The sequence below is a fragment of the Rousettus aegyptiacus genome, unplaced genomic scaffold (genome assembly GCF_014176215.1).
Source record: "Rousettus aegyptiacus isolate mRouAeg1 unplaced genomic scaffold, mRouAeg1.p scaffold_m13_p_13, whole genome shotgun sequence".
NCBI classification, from domain to species: Eukaryota; Metazoa; Chordata; class Mammalia; order Chiroptera; family Pteropodidae; genus Rousettus; species Rousettus aegyptiacus.
In genome coordinates this window covers 67,251,302-67,267,797 of record NW_023416288.1, presented here as the reverse complement: position 1 = coordinate 67,267,797, position 16,496 = coordinate 67,251,302, and the positions used below count along the sequence as shown (strand labels likewise).

General features: G+C 34.2%; 1 protein-coding gene across 20 annotated transcripts in view; it reads right to left on the bottom strand.

Annotated features, from left to right (window-relative positions):
• Nucleotides 1-16,496, bottom strand: part of CADPS2 (calcium dependent secretion activator 2) — a 465,193-nt gene that overhangs the window by 256,666 nt on the left and 192,031 nt on the right. For all 20 annotated transcript variants that reach the window (XM_036230978.1, XM_016125157.2, XM_016125160.2 and 17 more), the window contains exons 4-6: nucleotides 14,859-14,939; nucleotides 8,059-8,295; nucleotides 2,961-3,082 (exon numbers count right to left, since the gene is read on the bottom strand). In XM_036230978.1, coding sequence (XP_036086871.1) covers nucleotides 2,961-3,082; nucleotides 8,059-8,295; nucleotides 14,859-14,939 — 440 coding nt within the window. The remainder of the gene's footprint in view (nucleotides 1-2,960; nucleotides 3,083-8,058; nucleotides 8,296-14,858; nucleotides 14,940-16,496) is intronic.

Genomic DNA, 16,496 nt, shown 5'->3' with positions numbered 1-16,496 from the left:
TGATGTTGGCATAAGGATGATATATACCAATGAAATAGAATTAAGAGTCCAGAAATAAACCCATATATCTAGGATTTATTTTCAAAAGGGTGCCAAGAACATTTAATGAGAAAGAATAGTTTCTTTAATAAATGGTGTGAGGACAACTGACTGTCACACCCAGGACAGAAGTTGGACATTCACATCAGATCAAGTACAAAAATCAACTTAAAATGTAAGGGCTAAAACTATAAAAGTCTTAGGAGAAAACATAAGAGATAAATCTTTGCGACCTCAGATTTGGCACTGGATTCTTATATGATACCAAAAACACAAGCAACAAAGAAAAAAAATAACTTTGACTTAATAAAAATTTTAAAACTTTTGCTGCAGAAGACAATATACCAAGAAAGTGAAAAGACCTATATAATAAAACAATGAAAATCATATAGATGATAAGGGTCTAGCTCTTATAACTTAACAACTAAGACAAACAATTCAATTTAAAAAATGGGCAAAAACTCAAATAGACATTTCTCTAAAGAAGATATACAAATGGCTAGTACAGCATATGAAAAGATGCGCAACATCATTAGTCATTAGGAAAAAGCAAACAAAACCATAAGATACCATTTTGCCCTTACTAGGATATAGATCGAGTGAATCAATCAATCAATTAATCAATCTATCTATCTATCTATCTATCTATCTATCATTCTATCTATCTATCATCTTTCTATCATCTATCTATCATCTATATATCTAATCTATCTATATTTGTTAAGTCAAATAACAAGCATTGGTGAGAATATGAAGAAATCTGAGCTCTCAAACAATCCTGGTGGGAAAATAAAATAGTACAGTCACTGTGAAAAGCATTCTGGTGAATCTTCGAAAAGCTAAACATAGAATTACCATATGATACAGCAATGCAACTGGTAGCTATACACACAAACAAATTGAAAACAGGTACTCAAACAGATATTTGTACACCAACTTTACTTTGCAGCATTATTCACAGTTGCCAAAGGGCAGAAACAACTCAAGTGTCATTAGCCTAAATGCAGAGATAAACAAAATGTGGTACATACGGCCATTAAAAAAAAAAAATGAAGGTTTGATACATAGATGAATCTCAAAAACATTATGCTAAATGAATGAAACCAGTCACAAAAGAGCACATATTATGTGAAATGTCCAAAATAGGCAAATCTGTAGAGATAGAAAGTCAATGAGTAGCTGCTTAGGGTTGAGATGATGCGAGGTTATGTAAAGGGTACACAATTTCTTTTTTGAGGTGGTAAGCTCTAAAACTGACTATGGTTGCACAACTCCGTGAATAAATAATGTAGACGACCATACTAAAATAGCTGATCCTTACACTGAACACACACCAAACCTCTTCCTTGACTCCATGAACCCTGCCACAATTGGTACCAATTTCCTTCTCTCTCTCACAGCCTCTTACTGAGGTTTTAACCTCTTAAAAGAGCTGTTTATCGTCATTATTTTTACTTCACTGTCACACTGTAAATCAAGTCTATATGGCTGCAGGAGTAAGCACTACACCCTTAAATATTTACTATGACTAAGTCATAAGAATAAGTTCAAACAGCTGAATTAATAAATTCTGAGTACCTAGTAGGTACCAGGATATAAGATTAAATAGGACAAGATCTCTGCCCTTTTCTCAAGGGGAAACATAATACAAAAATAAACAGATGAGATACACTTTCGTCTAAAAATTAAAAAGTGATAATCCACTGGATTATCTAAGGAAAAGGTTGTTCTCAGGAAGTGATGTTTAAGATAAGATTCTCAATACCAAGGATACAGCTAGGCAAAAATAAAAGGGAAGATGACTGAAGGCCGAGGGAAAAGCAAGAGCAATGATGAAAATAAGCTGATATATTTAAGGAACTGCATGAAGTCTGGGGTGGCTGAAAAGGAGTGGTCCAGGGGAAGAAAGAGACGAGATAAGGTCTCAGAGGTGATAAGGTTGGTCAGGGGCTAACCCATAGGGCTTTGTAAGGCAGGGCAAGAAGTTTCAGTTTGCTTTTTCTCAATCCCTTAATACTCTGTGCACGTCTCTCCTGTTATTCTTCTTCCTCTGTATCTGCCCCTTAGACTATGCCTGCCCTAAGGAAAATAAATGTTTCTCGGTCATCTTCATCTTCAGTACCTGACTAGTGCCTACCCAGGACCTCAACAGAGGTTTCCTGAATGAACAGGCCATGTAACAAGGCTGTCAGAAGGCAAAAATCCTAAATCCTGTAAGTCCTGCAAGAAATTCTGAATAAAGTCTAGATGGAAGAAAAGCAAAAAAGTTCTTTCTAAAGGTAGTATATAAATGAAGGCTGGGCAAGTTCATTTGAATTCCTTAGGCCAGTCTGGGTATTTCTACCAGAGACTAAGTTTTCAAATTTAAATCAGCTAGAGAGAACATCTTCCAAATTTAATTAAACTCATTCCCAGAAATTGAAACATGAAACTTCCAGCGAAGACCAGCTTTTTCATCTCTGATTACTACGCAGTAGTCATTAGCAGGTTCTCTAACTCAAGCCTACTCGCTAAAGTATTCCGAGTCATTATGCAGAATCATGGAATCTCTCTCAATATCATCACAAAACTATCATATATAGAAACAGAAAAGCTATTAGGTTACAATTCCAATAACTGAAATAGGATCAAGCATTACCTTTCAAATAACATAATAGCACATGTTATCTTTATAAATGACTTACAAACATTTTATTGCCTAATAATTAGCTTCACATTTGCATGCGGGATTTTCTGTTTGTACTACACAGGGATTCTGCTATAGTTCTAATTATAATATTATTATCCAGAAAGGCACACACTGATCCTAACACAGTTGAGACAAAGCTAGTAACCATTTCAGAGTGTCAAACCATATAACTCTGCAAATAAATAAGACGTTTCTTTGGGAGGTAAAAAACACATTTTTTCAATTGGCTTACTGTGGCCTTGAGGCTTCTGCCTGGTCTGTCTGCAGTTTTTCTCCTCCTTCAACTTCCATTGTGCAGTAAACAATTCGATTGGGAGCAACTGACTTTAAACCTTGCACTTCCATTATGACAATCTAAAGATAAGAAAAAATTGTAAATGATACGTCTAGTTGACAACTTTTAGCTATACAGAAATACAGAAGCATGAACTACAGCTGGATAGACAAAACGAAACACTTATCTGGTAACATAAATGATATTTTACCTTCTTTAGAATCCGCCTCTATTCATGTTAGGTACAGTAAAAAACATTTTGAGGTCTGGTATTTGACAGAGTATCTCCTGTCAGCTGTTAAAGTAAGGTTAAAGTCTTTAAATATTACCCCTAGTGAACTGAGACTTAAACTCAGATCCAATTATGGTAAGTCTTTATAAGGTAAAGCAAAATTACATGAAAATTCATTACATGTGATAAAAGTGTATGTTGAGTTTCGCATAAAGTACTATAATATTTATTACTGGCGGACATTGTCGCCATATCGGTTCATTGATGTCAATATGTGACAGACAGCATCAGAAATTTTCTATATTCACCTATTTTAGATGACTATAACAGAATTTTCTAAAGAAAATTAAACTTAAATTTTAAGTTTTAAAAAAAAATTTATAAAATAATTTTCTTTATGGCCATTTTCTATCTTATGGTTAAAATAATATGAAAAATATAACTTTTCATTGAACATCTTAATACTAACTTGACAAGAAAAAGATAATTTTTCCATTCATGAAAGGCATGTACTAGTTTAGTGCGGTACATTGAAAAAGGGTGCAAAGGCTGATATTACCTTATGTATCTATAACTCCTGAAAGAAAGGGAAATATATATTTTCTAGTGTGCTTTTTATGTTTTTATAAAAAGTTGTTGGTCTTAAAAGGTTCTTGTTGGATGTACACATAAAATATGAATATTATCTGCCATAGATTTTTCCATCAAAACTTGAATCATGAAGTTCTCTAAATTCTCAAATTTCCATTTGTAAAATGCATTCAATGGTGTTATATGTACATACATTTCATCATTGATTTCATGCTGCATTTGTATAAACACGATTAATGGCATTCATGCTAGGTAGCTACCAAAATATTCACCAAAACATCATCTATATCACTTCTTGATCACTTAATACTCAATGAAAGTCATTATACTTTTCATAAAGTCGTGATATGAATCTTAAGGCCAAAGAAACAAACTATCTTAAAAAAACTTAATTTCAGCTCTAGTTCAAAAGAAGTATTATGTTTGTAAAAACATGCATATTGCTTTTGTTTTGTTTTGTTTTCATAAAAATGTATAGAAAACTGATTGCCAAAAAACAAAGGTCAAATTCTGAACCATCTATTTGCCTCAACCATGGCTTTTGTCCTCTTTTTCACACTGAAATGCATAACAGCATGTGAATAAAAATAAAGACAACATAAACAGACTAAGAGAATTAATGAAGAATTAAGAGATATTATCTTTTACAATCACTCTAATGCTCAAGGAAGTTGAGATGAAGTACTAAATCTTGTTAAAGAAAAATAAGGAGAAGTTATGTGTTTTTAATATATCAAATTTGTTGTTTGTAATACTGAAACTCATTAGAACTTTATATGAATAAAACTAACGAGAAACCTGAGACAAATGAAATATAGACCCTTATCAATTAAAAGCCAATTATATATAGACTTACCACCGTGATTCAAATAACCTCTTAACTTAGTAATAAAATTTTTTGATGGGCACCCAAAATGTCTGAAACAAAAAGAATCGTGTACCACAAGTCTAGAAATCTTTATGGCATTGTTTTATATTTGGGAATAGGATTGTTTGTACTGCATCTCTTTCTGTAGGGTGTTTAATAGCCAAAGTGCAAGAGAGAAGAAAGGAAGCATCTGCTTGACACTATTTCTGTCACCTCTATTGCATGCTACTGTAAACAGAACCTTCTAAAATATACAATTTGTGAAACTGCATTCTGTTCCTCAAAACAATTCTTCCATCTGTGCCAGGGATGTTTTATCCTGCAGAATTGCCACTTTCAAAAGATGTAACTTCTGTTATAAATCCATATATATAAATAAAACAAAACAATTCTACAGATCTGACTGCCAAAAGGAATTTTTAAAAAACCCACAGCAAGTCTTAATCATTAATGACAATGACAGCCAAGAACTCCATGGACCATCAAACTAACCTAATTTTAGGTAACCGTTTCAAACAAATTCCAAGCAAAACTTGATAATGTAACTGCAGAAAATAAAACTGATCTATGTTCCATCTTTGCTTTTCTAATCTTTTTGTGACTGAAATAATAAGGATGAAACAGACAAAGTTATCCTGGAAGCAAAAAAGAAGTAAGGCATATACAAAATATGAAGTTAGACAACATGCATGTAAATAATGCATTTCCCACTGAGTTCTGTGGCACTCAGGCATTGTAGATGGTGATAAAATGAGCTGGGCAGTATGGTGAACAGGGGGACTGTATACCGCCAGATACAGAAGATGTCACAGGGCCAGCCAGCCTAGCACCAATGAAAACACTCAAAAGAAAATCAACTATATTCATGCCATTGATCCAGCTCCCTTATAACAAACCGATTCAAACTTCATAAATAAACATTTGTTGTCCTATATTTACTGAAATATTTAATATATCGTTGTATGGCCTGGTGTTTTGTGCATTAGCACACCTCTTGCTTTATTATTCCCTCTGAAGAGACCTAAAGTAATCTGTGTGGTTAACTGATGCTTTCTTATATCATCGAAGTTCCTAATTCAATAAATATCAAGTCAACTGTGTGCTAGACATTGTTTTAGGCTCTTGTGATACCTCGATAAACAATAAAGAAAAACAAACTAAAAACTTAGCTTCTGCAGTTTACGTTTTAAGTAGAATGAATAATAAACATAATAAATATCTCAGGTGATAAGAACTGTGGCAAGAATTCAGCTCGGTAAGGAAACAGGGTATGGTGAGTAATGGCAGAAGCAGGTTGCAATTTTAGAGAAAAAAATTGAGCAGTTTTCAAAACAACTCTAAGCCTGACTGACGATTTGTGAGACCCGTAAACTGGATTAACTGCTTGCCTTTCAGGGTTTTCTTAGGCTGAAGTCTGGGGTTTGAGAAGCAAAGCTTGGAGAATGGGCTGGGATAATCACTTGGTTTGGCCAGGCTGAGGTCACAGGCCCTGGTGCAGGGAAGGCTAGTCTAATCTCTAGAGTCCCACAGGTAACTACTGTGTTATCTGAATTTCACGTGATTTCCGTTTGCTGCAGGACACAGAACTCCTATGCAAAATACTGTGGCTATCAGGGAATAGATATGTGTTGCGCTATGGTAGGAAAATATCTGCTCCATAAGGATATAATAATAAAGGATGTCGAAACAATTTTATAAATATGCAAACCTCTCATACCATGCAAGGGAGTCTGAACTCATGTTCTTCTCCTAAGACCTGAACAGCCCTGTTTAACATGTTGGCCATATAGGATAACAATTCGGTTTCACTTAAACACCAATTCATGAGCATAATTTTGTTTTCAAAAGGGAAAACAGAATACATAAGCTAATTATCGACAATTGCTTAACATTTTTAAACACAAAAGAGAAAATGTTTTGAACTGTTTTTGCTTCTAAATGTTTACAGAGGTAATGGCAGATTTAATCGTTACAAAAATAATTTTCTTTACAAATTAGCATTAATAAATTTAAATGTCAATCTTGTAGAAAAAGTTATATTATAATTAATTGATTTTGTTTTATACAAAAACCGTATGGGGGGAGCAGTTGGCACTTTACATTTTACTGTAGGAAACCTGAGGCAGGAATGAGGAGGAAATTCCACATGAAATATATTATATAGTTTGAAATTAAACATCCTAGGGTTAAGAGGCTCAAGAGATTGAGAAGAAACCTAGTAGGTAGCAAAGTCACCTGGAAAAGTCATTAGGTAATCCCAGAACTGAGTCTGGAGAAAACCTATTTCTACTCTGACACTAAATTTAATCTATTAACCACTAAAGAAATCATTATTAGCCTGAAAGAATGTGAGAGGCAGCTGTTTTATCGCCAAGCTTAAATTTATCTTAGAGATGAATAACTAATAAAAGAAGAGCAGAAATTTGTTTTTTCGGCCATAAACTAAGCAAGCCAAGTGTAAGAAGTATCAATAGGGAAATTTAAAACTATCCCTCTTAAAACTCCAGGGTACTTTTCTTGGTCAATCAGCAAATTTAAATAGCAGTGCTAGGAACCAGTAGAGAGAGACTGTAACAAAGGAAGGAGCTACAGGTTTTAATATAACTTTTGAGAGAGCTATAAATTTCAGCTTGATATTGCTAGAGTGTATGTGTATCATATATAAACCCATTAACACATATGTGGAGTAGCCGATATACAGAGATTAGCAAAGAAGAAATATAATTGTGACTACAAATCTTTACAGTAAGAGTCAGTATCAATATCTGATTTCCAGTGATTTCTTGAAAGGGATGAGACTTTAATACCTTGGGGACAGAGTTTTAAAGGCATGACATTTATTTCTGTTCTCTATAGTATTTATTGTACCTATAATGAAACCGGATGCTCTAGAAAGGAAGAATTTCCTACTTCTCATCATCTATGTGCATCAAATATTGTGCAGTACAGTTTATTTATGTGATGTGATTCTATAAAAATGATCTCATATGTGAAGTGTTAAAAACAAGGCTAACCAAAAGCCTGAAAGGAGTTCCCAAATTACAGGGAATGCAATTATGTTTAAATCCTATTTCTACCCAAGTGTGTTTTGGTGCTTATGTTAACAAAAACTTACGCTGCCCTAAGTTGACACAGAGAAGACTTCCCTAAAAATTTTTATCATTTAATCCTGATACTGTTATGTTCAAATGACAGTCTGCATTAATTTGCATTCACAACCAGACTGTCTAGCAAATGAAGAATAATTTAACTTTTTCAAAATGACTAAACTGTTTTAAATTCTAAAGGCTACTGTGAAGGTTAGCAAAAATTATCTACCACCTTATTTCTGCTGTCAGAGACGAGCATGAGACAAAGCCACTTACCTCTAAGGTGAACGACAGCAAGACGTCAGATTTTGACAGCTGAATCTCGTTCTCATCTCCTATGTCCAAAAATGCAGAATTCTGTGAACGTTTTAATTTCTGTAGTTTAAATTCTGGACCACCTTTCGAAACTGGAAGACTTTCCAAATTGGCCATTAGCAAATTCACTGAAGACCGCAACTCTTCTATATACATACTCTCCATTTCTTTTGCTATAAATTTGGGGAATTTTCTTTCCTTGAAAATAATTTTTAACATAACAATGTTAGGCAAATCATATTTCCAGGTTATCATAAAGCATTATTTATCTACTTGACTCTTAGAAATTGTGACACTCATTGTAATGCATTTACTGGATACTTCAGTCTCTAGGCTTTAAAAGCTCAAGCTTTGTCAGTTCTGATTATATCCGAGGGCACCATAAATACCTTACTGAGAATCTCTATAATACAAAATGAATACATTACATACATTTTCACGTTAACTTTATTTTTGATAAGAGATTTGCTTAAGGAAAAAAAATTCTGAACACACACATTTTAGAAGTTTTAGTATATAAATGAGCCTTCATTAGCCACTGTTAGCTTTGAAATGCCTGCAGTAACTGCAGGAACAATTTTCAGTTACTGGGCTTTCTTATGGAGCAAACATTTTGACATTCTCTTACCACAGATATGTGTTTTCTCAGAGGGTATGCTTTTTATAGATAAGCATTAAAATTTAAAAACTCACAAATTTAAATAGCAATATGGTTATATTTCTAAAATTAGTTAATTTTATGTTACACAAACATATTAAGATCCCTTATGACCATAAGTTCAGTTTTTTTTTTTTTTTGGTAAAGGTTTAGAAAAAATTAAGTTTAAAGCAAAAAGCCAATTAATGATAAAAGCTCTTAAGTAAAAAAAAAGAAACAATATCAATTTTAAAGATTCTATCTTGTTTCTGAATTACCTGAGCATTGCCATTCAATCCCTTTATCTCTGCAATTAGATTTGTTTCTTTTGCTTAATTAAAAGCACATTCCAAATATTGATATTTGGATAGATACTGAGAGATATCGTCAAACTGTCCTTAGAGATTATAACATTCAATGTGTAATGTATATTCTCACAAACAGCAAATGAGGTTTCCTTGCACTCTTAGCTTTCTTTAATCTTTGATAACCTGGCACTAAGTTTTTTTCTCTTCAAAGTAGAGGGTATATAGCTTCACAATATCGAGCATAATATGATGTAATGACTACTGTACAAAACTAGCTGGGAATGAGAACCCTAAAGCAGCCCTCTTTCAAATGATTACCTAATGGCCCAGGAAATCAATGCCTTCACTGTTGTTTCCTTCGGTATCACTGATAACCTAAGATCCGGATCTCTAGTGTGACTGGACGGCATCTACCTGCTCTCATCGACCTGCACCTAGTCTCTGCCTGCCTTGCACCAGTTCGTTCATGGGATAGATAGAACATCTGGTACCACTTCACGAATTGGTCCCAGAGTCTCAGGCCACCTGTTTTGCTTTCCCTGCATATAACCTTCACATATTTCACTTGAAATAATTTACATATCATCAATATTAAAGGTGTGTATTTATTATCTACATTCATAATTAATTTTCCCAAGAAAGAGTGTTAAGTATCCTTTTAACATTTCCTCTACAGTTTGAAGAACATTCCAAAATGTTGTTTGCACCTGCAGGAAAAACCCATAGTTATAGAATCACTTGGTTTCTTTTGGGAAAAAAAAAAATATTTTGTAATGTTTTCGCAATATATGTACAGGAAAAACAAAGCAAAATAATCGAAGAAAACAGAGTTTCACATTTGTGGACTAACTTTAAAAGCTGTCATAAAAAGCATATAGAACTCAGAAATAAGGCAAAAAAGCTGAGGGGACAGGTCATATGGGTCAAAGGTCATCCAAGAATTATCTGAGGAAATGTACTTAGTACAACTTACCGTTTACTATTGATTAAATGTCCCAGACAGTGAAGTTACATGTAACCTTTTAGAATTTTCTCTGGAAATATGCAAATAATGTGTGTCTGGTAAGATAATCCAATGGTTACATTTTAAATCCTTGTTGGAAATTAATCACTTTTATATCTATCTACTCCATGAATCTTATTTTAACTTTCCCTAAAAACATCCATTTTTCAAATGCTCTTTGGATTAATTTTAACATCAAATTTGGCTCATTAATTACACATTGAATGAAATCTTTATCGTATCTTTCTATTTGTTTGAGAGTCATAATTATGCCTTTTTGAAAACTATATTTTAGCAAAGCAAAAGGCAAATACACCACATGTTTGAAAGTTTGAATGTGCCAATTTTTTTTCAAGTATTCAAGGTGTTATTTTATGGAAAATTTAACATCAGCATATGAAAAAAATGTATTCTTCTTTAGCTTTAATTAAAAACACTTCGTTTGCTATTAATTTTCAATGAAGAGACTGGCAGGAATCATCAAACTTGACTATTTTATCAGCATTTTTAAAATTTTCAGGAAATAGTCTAGAATTTTTTTCTCTCTGAAAAAAGAACTGCAACTCTGTTTTAAAGCTTTGAAGTTTACCCATATTATTTCATCTACTTCATTTAGCCTGCTTGCGTTGCCTCTTTCTTGAAAACAGAACCAACTGTACATCAGACAAGTATACGTGTTAAATCTGATATTTAAAATTAGAACAGAATCAGAAATAGTTTAACTATTTCTAGTTTAACTGTGAGTCATTCCTATAAACCACATTTTTAAATGCTCTAATTTAGTTCTCTGTATAACGTATAGCTCATTAGCAGCCCTAACTCATTAAATACATGAAAACAATAATGTTTGCTTTATAAAAAAAATTCCATCATTCAAATTTAGTCACTTTTTCTTAAGTGCTCTTACGCTTCCACTGGATGAAGCCTAGTGTTCCCACCCCTGGGTGCTGGCCTCTGTTCTCTTTCCTATGCCTATATTAATTTTGGTTTTTAAACAGGATCATGGCATCAAGTGAACTGCTGGTTGTAAAGCTGATCCTAAACACAACTAAAATACTACAATTAAAAATTTTTTTTTAATACGAAACAGATTCATGGTTATTACAATATTGGTATGCCCTCTCCCTTTCAACACTAATATGCCCTGAAGTGGGAGAAAAAAGGAGGGCGTCCCACAAATAATTGGAGAATTCTGCAAGGCTCTGGCTCCCCCATGACAATAAGCCAGTCCATAAAGATTCAGTCATTCGAAAGCCATTCACTACGTGTGTGCTATGTGTTCGTCTCTAGGCCCTTAGGATGTAACTACAAAGATAATGATCGAAAATCCTATGTCATGGATCTTATATTGTACTGTATGGAGACAGATATCATAAATAAGGAAATTATTTTAAATAGTAGAAAGTGATACATGCTATGGGAAAAAAGTCCAGATGGGAACATGGAGTGGACAGGGGTTGCAAATTTAAATAAAATGGCCAGGGAAGGTCTCAATTTGATGACCTTTGCGCATAAAAGTAGATGAGGGAGTATGATGATTAATTTTATATATTAACTTGTCTAGGCTTTGGTGCTCAACTATTTGGTCAAACACCAGTATAGATGTTACTGTAAAGATTTTTTTTTAAAGATACGATTAACATTAACAATTAGTAGACTCTAAGTAAATCAATTGTCTTTCAAGATATGGGTGAGCCTCATCCAAGCAGCTGAATGCCTTAAGAGCAAAGATTGAGTTCCCTTAAGAAGCGGCAATTTTGCCTCAAGACTATAAGATAGAAACCTTACTTGAGTTTCTTGCCTGCTGGCCTGCCTTATAGATTTTGGATTCAGACTATATCATTCTTGCCTGAATTTCAAGCCCACCACCTTGTCCTACAGATTTTGGACTTGCCAGTCCCCACAACCACATGACCCAATTCCTATAAATCAAATCAGTCAGTGAGTCAATTGATATTTCTTTGTCTCTGTGTGTGTGTGTGTGTGTGCGCGCGCGCGCGTGTGCATATATATATATATATATATGTATATATATATGGAACTGGAAATCTAGCACCACCAAGACCTGGCCTACCCTGACTGAAAACTGTCACCTCCCTCCTACCCTCACTCCCTCCCTTCTGGTTCCACTTTCTCTGCTGCATTTTCTAAATAGCAAGTGATCAACTTCCACAATTCAGTTATATGGCACGTTTACTGCTTATTGTGGGGGTCTCCCAAATACAATTCGAGCTCCACCAGAGCATAGTAGGAATATTTCTGTTTGGTTTTATCCCAAGACAACATTTCTCTGGATGAATCCCAAATGCTTAAAACAGTGCCTGGCTAAATATTTTGGCTCCAAAATTCAGACTCCGAAAGGTTAAATAACTTGCCTTATGTTATATATCTGGGAAAGAGCAGTCATGAATTTGACCACAGGTCTTTCTGGCCTAGTCCACATTGTTTTCTACTACTTCCTATTTATTCCTTGGCCAAAATATTAAAGTCAATATTTCTTTCCCTTGAAAAAGAGATTTCTACCCTGTGGTTTTATTATATTGGGCTGTGAAGTATGGTAGGCAGTGTTAATGATTGCCAACTATTAACTATTAATACATACTTCTGGATTTATCAGACTGAAAAGACAACAGAGCCTAAGAAAGATGGGCCAGGCTCTAGGGTCAAAAAATCAGGATTTGGGGCCTGTCTCCACCACTTACTTATTATATAATCTTGATGAAATCAATCATCTTCCCTAAGCCTCGATCTCCTCATCTATAAAATAAGTTCACTACATCATATGCCCTTCTGGGTTAACAAGATTAGTGTAAAGATACAATGCAACGAGATCAGTAAATTATTAGTCTCGTAAATACTTTATGAAGATGGCTTAAATTTGGTGAGACTACAATAGAAAGCAATTAAACATGCTCTATCTGCTACGTTGATAGTATGTTCACCAAAAGACATCTTATTTTTGGTATTTTTTTTCCTTCCTATCTGATCAGCTTCAATTCCTTTATCATACTTTCTACTTGGCTACATTTCTGATGAAACCAGACATTCCTTCAAAGAGAAGTCTCTGTATGTGTATCAGTGACCCCTCTCCTCTGACTCAGTCCAGAGGTAATTCATTCTCCTTTATAAACATGATCTTGAGAACACAAACAAGGCTCTCCCTCCTGTCTCCAAAAACCCTCTAGGAAATTATCTAAACTTTATTCTAAAGTATCACATATTCAGCCATGTACTTGGAGAAGCAAATCCAATTCATGACAATGTACACAGTCTCATGCACAATCTACAGAAAAGTAGTTAACTTAAGGAATGCTAATCACAGGTCCAGAGTCCTGACCCACATTGTCCGACACATTTCTCTGGATTCTTGCTAAGCCTCAGGTTTTTTAAGAAAAGCCAATGCTCTTCTATCCAGGTGCCAATTCAGGTTAGGGTTTCAAGAAAAGCACTTTTCCCTCTAAATCTTCCAACAGTCTCAAGCTACTTGAGTTCTGGCCTATTGATTCCATATTCGAATGTCTGGAATGATGTAGTGCCTCTCTAGAAATCCAGAGGACAGTAACATGGCATGCTATTCTTCCAGCCACTGCCCTTTGTGTGACTATCACTCTGGGCCCAATTTATATCATCCTATGACTTCGCTCGTCTAGAGATTCTTCATATGTCTCTGGCTCGTCATCTCTGTTACCCAATTTCTCTCACTTTTTCTATTTTTCTACTTACCACCAATTTCTCAACTGTCTCTCTATTTAATAGATATTGAGATAAATATGATATTAGCATTCTTAAAACATATATTCATAAATACATATTTTCTCTGCAAAAGAACAAAAAACCCAATTGTTAAAATCAGTATGAGATGTATCTTACAAGGGCTGGAAAAGTTCAATAAGTTGATTTAGGAGGGTTATACAGGGTGTAGATACATACATTCATCAAGCTGTAACCTTAAAATTTATGTACTTTACAGTATATATATATTATAACTAACTTTTTTTAAATGAAGAAAAATCCTTAAGTAGAGAGGATTCTGCAGAGAGACAGAGATAGAGGAAGAGGGGGGAAATCTATCCATCAAATATTCAAAGCCTTTGCGTCACAGAAGGAAAAGGGAAAAAGTCTTTTTCTCAGAATAATCAATAGCATTATAACTTCAAGTCTATTGGGAAAGACTAAAAGTTTTGTGCCACTGAAGTAAATTAATGTATCCATTTGCTAAAGAATAATTTAGATAACAAAGTTCCATTCTCTCTAAAATGCCATAAGTATTAAAAAAAAAAGTCATGGCTTTTGTTGAAAATCTATTTCTGTTCATAGAAATACAGCGATTGCACAAAGCACAATACAATGTTGTATTAAACACACTATCCACCAGACTATGTACTAAACACTTCAAATTGTATTTTTCATCTATTCAATCATTCAATTAGTTGATACCACTATGTGCTGAGTGCTGTGCTAGATACTTTGGAATATGTAATTGCACAGGGAGATTTTTCTCCCTGATTATATTATGCTTAGTGCAATATTAAAATTCTTGTGTATCTATCAGTTTGAGAAATTTAGGCATTGCTTTAATAATAACCTATAAAAGTTTTCGTTGAGTGTAAACATTTCACATTTAAGGCTAGATATGTAAAATAGAGAACATGTTCCATTCAGTTAACGTACATTCATATCCTTGGGCTTAAGGGATATGCACGTAGAGGACAAAAGTATAAAATCATGCTGGCTTTATCTATACAAGAGTCAACTCACAGAAATCTAGATAAAGAAAGAAATGCTGTACAGTATGTCAAAGTTAATATATTACCTTGGCCATTTTCTCTGCCAACTGCAAACGACCGTCGAGTTCCCTTCTGATCTGGGCTGCTTGCTCATCTGCATTATCCAACTTCAAAAATAAAACAGAAATTACACACATACGATAACTTAATTGCACTGACCTACGGATCAAAGTAAAGACTAAATGACTCAAACTTTTTAGAATAAATTTTCTCAGCTACCTATTGAGAACAGAGAAGATTGTGTAATTAGGTTGGCAGTCCAATTAAATTTCTTGGGCACTTATTCTGGTGGTTTTGTTCACAAAAAAAAAGTTTAAAAATCTCTAAGGTTAATAGCTCAGTTTACAAAAAGTCTAATTATAATTAATAGTCCAAACTGTGACCAACAACTGTAAACCAAGAAATCCTCATTTCCTGGAGGTCACAATAAATTATCGTTAAATTTCTTCAGTCCTCTTTCTGTCCTCATGAAGGTCAGCCCTAAATAGTTCCAGATAGATAAATCTGTTGTTTTGTTCTCTACAATTCCCAGAATGCATTTCTGAATAGTGAAATACTGAGGAATGTTTCACTTCTTTGTTCTTTTAAAAAATATCCCTTTCATTTTTATAATAAATTTGTAATAGTGTCCAACTATTAAAGTACTATTTGATTAATTTTATACCATTTAAGTCTTCATATATGCCTCATTCAAGTACCAATAGACTCACATTCAAGAGATCCCTCCATTCTTTTAGACTGGCATGTTAGAATTTTGTGCTCAAAATTTGATTGAAAGCAAGAAAAGCATGCTATCATCATTTTTGAAGGTAGCTTCCATTTACATGGAAAATTACTTTCACTTCTCCACTGAAATAATTCTTAATTTTTTCTATAACTTTCTTTAACTTTTCCTCATGATTCCTTCTCCCCCAATTATTCATTCAATCTTCCTTTATTAATTCATTTTCAAAACTTTTAAACTGAAGAGGTTCTAAAAGTCCTGCACAATATGAGATGCACTGGGGGGGGGGGGTGTGTGGGGGGGTGACTACAGGTGTGAATCAGGCAGACACTTCTCTGAACTCATTCCTCCCTCTCTCCCATTCCCATGATGAAGAAGCCTGCATCACACAATACATGCCTTACTAAAATATCCATCTAAAGACTGAATCAGAACTGAGTACAATGCAAACACCCAGGAGAGTACAGATTCACTTGTCTAACTGTTGAAGAACTAACAAATTGACCATGTTACCTTTTAAAAACAGCCTTGAAAAAAAAAAAAATGATGTCTATGATCATGCCACTCTGAACAAGCCCATCCCATCTGATCATGGAAGCTAAGCAAGGTCAGGCCTGGTTAGTACTTGGATGGGAGATCACTTAGGAAGACTAAGTGCTGTAAGTGTAAAAAATGAAAACATAAGGAATTGTAAGCTGACAAGGTCCTTGCAATCTGTGAGGTCTACCAAGAGTTGCCTCGCTAAATAAATAAATAAATAATAAATAAACAAACAACAACAAAAAAAACAAATCAGAGAGAGATGAGTAGGTGCAAACCAGGTCAACAGGATGGTGGTGTCGGAATGTATGTGGAGAGTAAAGAAAGGGGGAAGTTTTTTCCAGCGCACCAAGAGTCTGGAGTTGAGACTAGACGGGGTGGTTTGAGAAATGGAATACTT